We start from the raw sequence: 7,796 nt of genomic DNA, 5'->3' as shown, positions 1-7,796 counted from the left end.
TCTCACAAAGAGCAGGTAAGATGGTGAAGACGCTTCTCCATTTTAGCCCTTCAGATTAATGCTGTACTGGATTTTTGAAGGATTTTAGTTCTGGCACAGAGTGGGAAGGAGAGGTAATGTTCATGCCTCAAAACAAACTTCCCCTTGTAAAGACTCCTTGCTTTTTGCACCAAACACACATCCTTCTTTCACGGATGACACTAGAAGGGGAGGAAGGCAAGACATGCTTAAGAGGGCGATCCAGCACTTTATCTGCTATCGAAATGGTCTTAAACTGACTTTGATCCATGATGAAAAGATCACCGCGACAGAGATCTTTTAAATGTAGACCCCAGAATTGTGAAAACTAGGTTGGAATAAAGGAGGACGGCAGCCAGTAAGCAGCAGTTACTTTGGGACTCACGCTTTGGTACAGGTCGCCTCATTGAAACGGCAGGAATAGATGAAGCTGGCAAAGTTGGACTCATCTAAGGCTTTGGTGTCAGGAATCCTTGCTAGGATGTTGATGTAATGGAAGCTGTACCATTCCCGGACAGCGTCCACCCCTGAGGAGTACATTTGGCGGAAACAGTCGGTATTGTTTTCATTACACTGCAAAGGAAAGTAGTCCCATTAAACCCCTCACAGAATGGAAGAGAAACGGTGTGGGGGGTGGGGGTAGCTGGGTGAAGACACCCCTAGGAAGGCCTCAACAATTATAGGCTCCCTATAAATATATGTAAATAAATCCCTGTTTTAGGAAAAACCATGGATAGGAATTTCAGACACACCCAGAGAAATTTCCAATCCATCTTTTCTCCAGTCTGGCTTCAAGAATTCCAACCTCAAGTTAACTTCCACCCTCCCCACTTAGTTTTGTAATACCCTGTGTGGCAAAATGACCTATAGATCAAAATAAAATAAAAATAAAATAAATTGGGCCACAATTTTGTGTAAGTTGAGGCCTAATAAAGTTTAATTAGGCCTAATAAAGGTGCTGCTTGACCATGGAGAAAAGCCGCACTCCAACTGCTTGATGACCATAGAGTGTAAGGGCACCAGGAGAGGCTCAAATCTTGGCTGTCAGAAGCAATGTGGTTCTAAGATGTGTACCTTTTTTTAGCACAGATAAATGACAGGTGCATTTTTTAAACATTTATTCCTTTGACTCAAGGAATCTTGGGAAGTGTAATTTTGTGAGATGCTACTATGGAATTAAGGCATGTGTAGGCATGCCTTAAAGGGACTGCAGGTGGCACAGTGGTTTAAACTGCTGTGCTGCTGGGCTGGTTGATCGAAAGGTCGCCAGTTCAAATCTGCACAACGGAGTGAGTTCCCGTTACTCCATCCCAGCTCCTGCCAACCCTGCAATTCGAAAGCATGCAAATGCAAGTAGATAAAAAGGTACCACTTCAGTGGGCAGGTAACAGCGTTTTGTGCACTTTGGTGTTTAGTCATGCTGGCCACATGACCACGGAGACTGTCTGCGGACAAACGCTGGCTCCCTCGGCTAGGAAATGGAGATGAGCACTGCCCCCTAGAGTCAGGCATGACTGGACTTAATGTCAAGGGACAACCTTTACCTTTAGGCATTAATTAAGCCCTGCTGTCTGCAAGCCAGTGCATCCCACCCCGCCAGTTCATTTCTGATGATGTGACATAAAGCTGCAAGTTCTGAAAGGAGTGCTGCTTGAATTCTCATGAACGTGAGTAGGATGTTCTGGACAATCAGGGCCTCACTGCTGAATGTAGCAAGGTGAGGACTGGAACTGGCGGACACCGCAAGAAGGAGATGGGCCCACATGCATGTCAGATAGAGAATTTGTCAGTGCCCTCAAACTACAGTTCCTAGGATTCTTTGGGGCCATCACTGTTGGATAATGGAACCCATCCAATGCTTCCAGACATACTAAATGCTGTCTTTATATAAGGCAACTCTGCTGTAAGTAACTCAAAGCTGACTTTTCAATGCTCATGTCAGTTATACAGGCATAAAACTGATAGAAATGTGTAGCATGGATGCAAAACGGTTCAGTTATCAAACTGTAAAGTGTCATTTATTTTCTCTAGTGGCCTGTGACATTTGAATGTTGTAAATTTGCTATATTTGAGAAGCTCAGTGACACCCAACCAAGTTAGATTACAACAGTGTAGCTTGGAATCCAGGAATCTGAGCCCTGTGGCTAATTATTTGTCATATAGAAGCCAGTAATTCTCATAATAAGGTGCAATCCTTTGCATATTTAGAAAGCGAATAAAGTCCTACAACTCCTGCATTCAGTTGGTATGGCTAGCTGAGGCATCCTGGGAGTGATAGGCCTTTTTCTGTCTGAATATGCATAGGAGTGTTCCTTTGAACTACTAACCGGTGGTTTAGAAGTAAAACAAACAAATACCAAATGATGCATCAACAAAGCATTACATGATTGGGCACAAGAGACCCTTTAACACTGATGGCCACGTTTCATCCTGGCCTGGATGTTGGTGCCACTGATGATGTAGCAGATTCTCTTAATGAGGTGCAGCCATGCTGGTACCTGCCAACCATGCCTGGCACCAAGAGGGAGGTGGTCAATGAGACATGGCTCAGATGGGCAGCATCCAAGCTTGTCATGTCCCTCCATTGACCTAGGTTCAATTGACATTTTGGGGAACATGGTTGTCCAGCACACGAGCTAGGCTTGGATTGTCATGATTACTGCAGAATGCTGTGGTTGCAACCCTTACCACAAAGATAATGAAATGCGGAATGTTCTCTGTTTCAGATCCTGCAGAAGATGACTCTGAGTGGAACTGGAACTTTAAGTTTTGTAAATATGTGAATAGGTAAGTTGCCTGGAGGGCTGGTTGAGGCCAGCAACCAACCGACCGACCAACCAAAATACTATCCATACAGTGCTTCCATTGTTGGAAACACCCTGCCACCAGGGTACCACAGCAGAAGGTTTTCTACTTGTAATCTCATTACAGCACAGGCAGGTTTTGGTTACTTGCCAGTTCAAGATTTGTGAGAAGTACGCAATAATTCTAAGAATATTCTAAGAAAAAGTAATCCTGCAGTGCAAGGGCGAGGGAGAGAATTCAGGAGAGAGGGGACCCTGGATGTTTTTTCCCTAACCATTGAATTTCCCGACATCAAGCAAAATACTGGACTTCAAAGGAATAATAGGGGAGGAATCATGTGAGGAAAGGACACTGGACAGACAAAGGGTGAGGGGGGAAACAGAGAGAGCTGAAAGGTGGTGAGGCCGTCATTACCACGACAAAAGCAATTTTCCAGTCATCCTTGTCTACTTGGGGATTGCTGTCCTTCATGCTGGCTCGGCTGTCACGCTTACATCTTTGCAAAGTGTGGCGCTGGATGTGAAGGTGCAAGCTTCTGGTGCTGCGCTTCCGGGAGGGCTGAGTCGCCTGGTTACTCTGCCCCTGGGTCATGTTGTATTTGTACAGCGTCATCAGCTGTTCGCGGGTCATATCATCCAGGTCTTCCAGCAACTTCTGAAGACCGCTATACCTAAACAAACATGGCAGGGTGGGTGCCCAGGGTCAGTGGAGAAGGCAGAATATGGTCAAACTGTGGTGGGTCACCTAGCATGGGATGCTGAGATCTGATCCCTCAAAAAAACTATTTCTAAAGAAGCCACTCCCAGTGTTCCAAATTAGGGCTATGCTGGCTGGGGATAATGGGCCTTGAAGGCCAAAGCGTTTGGAGAGCATCTCTTTGGGGAAGCTTTTTCTAAAACAAGGGTACGTGTGTGCAGGATCCTGGAATATCGCTTAACTGTCAATGGATCATGAGCATCAACTCGTGCTTTACAAGTCTAGCGCACCTGTGGGCAGCATAGATTTGGGCACATCGATTTGGGCAGGGGAGTAGACCATGCAAGAGGAGGGGCACAGCACCAGGCTTACCTATAAGGATTGAGAGTGCACAGGGTGACAGCAGGGAAGGTAAGCCCATCAGAAGCGAAGTTCAGCTTCAGGCTGACAGGAAAGCTGAAGTACTCTCTATAGATAATTCCAAACTGCCAGTACATGAGGCCAAAGGTGAAGAAAAAGAGTACCGACCAGAAGGCAGTCTTCATCTTGTTCTTCTTAGAGCAAACCAGCCGGATGGCTCCATGGATGGTGGTGTTGTTACAAAAGAACTGGAAAAGGTCCTGGTAGGAGCTGAAGAACTCAAAGAGACCCTCTTTTTCTTCCGTTTTCTCCCCTTCCTCCTCTGCCTCCCCCTTGGTTTTCTGCTGCACAGGCTCTGCTTTGAGCTGTTCTGTCCTCTTGTCTTCTGGTGGATTTTCAACCTTCATAGTTACAATTAGAGCTGGAAAGAACATCCACAAATGTTCAAAGTTGCCCACTTCCCACATCATCATTCAATTTTCAAAGCAAAATCCCAAATCCCAAATTTGAATTCACATTTCGGGTGTGAAATTGTCCCTTCATCTTGGAAATCAGAGTGGCAGAAAGCCCAAGGCCGTGCTTGCTTACTCCAAGGGAAAGCCCACCAAGTTCAATGGACTTGGGCCCATGTGATTGCAGCCAGAGAGGTCTTGTTATCTCTTGATTGCTTTGATATTGATAGACACTGAAGAGGACATTTCAGAAATACATTGAATATTGTGTGATGCAAAGAGCTTTGCAGTATCCTAAAGTCTAACAAGTTCAGAATGACAAAAAGTTGCTTTGGTAGACTAATATGGCCATAAACCCTGGATGTACTAAGTACTATTCCATGTCAGTGATGACATTTGATCAAATAATAATTACTCCTTGCAGAGTGCTTAAACCTAAGCACTGCACAATATATCAAATACTGCTTCATACATAGATTTCAAAAAATCAATTGCATGTCGGCGATTAACCAGATAATGCCATGGAGCGTCAGTGTGGTGCTGTGGGTGCCAGACTGGGACTCGGGAGATCTGGGATCTAGTTCCCACTCTGCCATGAAGCCCACTGGATGACTTTGAACCAGTCACTGCCTCTCAGCCTAACCTACCTCACAGGGTTGTTGTGAGGATAACAAGGAGAAGATACTGTTGCAAACCACCTTGCTTTTCCTGCAAGAGAAAGAAAGGGGGAATAAATAGCAGTAGTAACAACAACTACATGTCAGTGGTAACACAGTGAGTAAACTTGTACAACATCCCATCATGGGTTAATTTACCTGTGAGGAGCTGCTAAACATACTGACTGCCATTATGCATAATATAGGCCCTGACTTGAAGCTGCTTTGACTTGTCATGACATCCAAACTTGCTAGTGAGGGATATTTGAGGGACAAACAACCCTTACAAAATCCTTTGGCACACCATGGGCTATGCAAGGGTTGTTTAACCGTCAAGTAACCTCTGTACAGAGCTTCATAATGGTGGAAAACATGCTGCAGCATCCTGAGGGTTAATTATCCCATCCTGAGGGTTAATTAACCCATAGTGAGCTTGAGTGTTAACCAATCCTGGCTGCTGTCAAATAATAAATACTGAATTCAGTTCCTGACACCTTACTTTGATATATTATCATTTGATACTTGATTTCAGATATCACTAGATGTCCGATGGAATGACCAAACACTTAATTTAGCGTTTTTTCAGAGAATTGCCAATGAAAATGGTGGGTGGAGGGTGGGGGTGGTAATTTCAGCTCTAGTTACCATTTTCCACATAACGGAAAGCTTCTCCATGTATATCTTTCCCTTCTCCTAGAAAACTAGCATGTCAGGAAAAAGGACTGCAGCCTAGCCTTTGCTCTAACATGCTTGCTTCTCTGTTTGGCATTTTGTTGGCTTTGTCCCCCCGCATGTGAAAGGCCTTGACAGAACCCTGCATGTTCAGGAGCATGGGAGAGAAACAGGAATCCTGGGGAAAAGATCCCACTACATCCTCAGGGATCTTTCTCATTCATTCTTGTTGCCAGAATGGTGGGGTTATGGCAGCACTAAGATAAAGTTAGCGCCATTAATATTCTGTCACATTATAGGTTCTGTGTGCTGGATTCCTTGAAGCTGACACATTCGTGTCTAACACTTTCATGTATAAAAACATATCATTTCTAGGTAAACAGATGGGTAGAAAACATGCTGAAATGTGATAACTGTTGGAGAGGTAAAGGAATGATTCATTGATTTACTTTTGGCCGTGTTCCCTGGGACTTCTTCATGGGTAAGTGTGCCTCTTATTCTCATCCAGACTCCACACTACTTCTACCATCTCATGATGGATTAAATATTCTCCTCTCAACTGAAGCTGGATCCTGCTTCTTCAAGGACAAGGCCTTGAAGCACAGAATTTCTCCTGCCATACTCATTGCCCAGTTTACTAGCTCTGGGGGCCTTCCTTACCGGCTCCGTTAAAGAATATAATATTAATTGGTTCGGTGTCATGCACTCTTTGCACCAACAAAATAAAATTTAAGATATGCTTATAAATGTATACTTTGTGAGAAAACATCATCAAAAGAACAGATTACATCCAGATTTCTTCTCCCTTTAATTCACATTGGCAAAGGGAACAAAGAGATTTATGAACTAACACAAGTGAAATGGATATTGACTGCAAATAGGCCAGTCTGCGGAAAGTCGACTTTTCCCAAGTTTTTGGCTGAAGTCCTCAGTCCTTACTTCCAGCTGTAAAACAAGGAAAGAATAGCTGTTTGCTCAGATACATGCTTGGCCACCTTCACTGATCTTCCATTTTCGGGGTTCTGTTTTTCCTGTTCCCGAGCTGTAAATTCTGATTCCTCCAACCCAGTGACCTGTCTTTTCACTGATGTTCCTGCCAGTGGAAAACACCTTTTCCACATATGTGACTGATCTGTCAACACAGCCGCAGGCGGATTAGGATCGTTCCACATCAGCTCCCATCCAAATAAGAACCATTTCCCAAGGAGAGATACAGTGTTCACCCACAGCAATATATGCCCTCAGCAGTGTGAAAAATCAAGGTCTTCATGATATATGACTTCCCTTACATCCAGGCTTTTGTGTTGTTTGTCTCCCTAACTAATTCTTCAGTCTGTTTTAAAGGATGATCCCAGATGATTCGCTTGAAGTGTCATGAGAAAATGAAAGCTGCTTCAGGTTATCTGAAAAAAGTACTTATTAAGTTTAATTAAGTAGAAGGTTCAGGAGCAGAAAGTATCCCAGTTTTGTCATCTTCTCCATTTAGATTTAAATGTGAATTCATTTATTTATAATCCTTTAGTCTAGCCTCTTAGTTTAATCTCTGCCTTGGAAGTAGCTTTTTAAATAGATATTTTAAGTGGATATTTTGTTCTATGAAGTGCAGAAAGTGTGTCTATGAGGAGCAAGGGATTGGAGCAGCTCCTGCATGAGAAAAGGTGACAATAGCTGAGATTGTTTAGCTCAGAAGGAAAAGGCGAGTGAGCGGGGACATGAGGGGAGTGCTCAGAATTATGCATGGTGTGGAGAAATGGAGAGGGAGACATTTTTCTCCTTCTTCCATAATACTGGATCCCAGGGTAATCCCATGAAGCTGACTGGTGGGAGAATCAGTGCAGAGAAAAGCAAGTGCTTCTTCACACAGCACACAGTTAAACTATGGAACTCACTGCCACAGGAATTTGTGATGGCCACCGATTTGGATGGCTTTAAAGGGGAGCTGGACAAATTCCTGGAGGAGGAAGATGCCAATGGCAATTAGCCCTTATGCTACCTCCAGTATCAGAGGCAGTATGCCTGTGTACTCCAGTTGTTGGGGAACATGGGCAGAAGGGTGTGTTGCTCTGGTTCCTGGATCCTGTGGGCAGCTAGTTGGCCTCTGTGTGAGCAGAATGCTGGACTAGATGGATCTTGTCCT

General features: G+C 44.2%; 1 protein-coding gene across 1 annotated transcript; it reads right to left on the bottom strand.

Annotated features, from left to right (window-relative positions):
• Nucleotides 1-337: 337 nt before the first annotated feature.
• LOC123033246 (amiloride-sensitive sodium channel subunit alpha-like) lies at nt 338-4,286 on the bottom strand. The gene is made up of 3 exons (XM_044449754.1): nt 3,892-4,286; nt 3,238-3,493; nt 338-591 (listed from the first exon to the last, which is right to left on the bottom strand). Exons 1-3 carry the CDS (start codon nt 4,284-4,286, stop codon nt 400-402), a joined length of 843 nt encoding a protein of 280 aa, XP_044305689.1. The 3' UTR covers nt 338-399.
• Nucleotides 4,287-7,796: the final 3,510 nt, after the last annotated feature.

Source organism: Varanus komodoensis, unplaced genomic scaffold (genome assembly GCF_004798865.1).
Source record: "Varanus komodoensis strain SLA01 unplaced genomic scaffold, ASM479886v1 scaffold60, whole genome shotgun sequence".
In the NCBI taxonomy this organism is placed as follows: domain Eukaryota; kingdom Metazoa; phylum Chordata; class Lepidosauria; order Squamata; family Varanidae; genus Varanus; species Varanus komodoensis.
The sequence above is the reverse complement of the archived record's forward strand: the minus strand, read 5'-3'. Positions and strand labels throughout refer to the sequence as shown.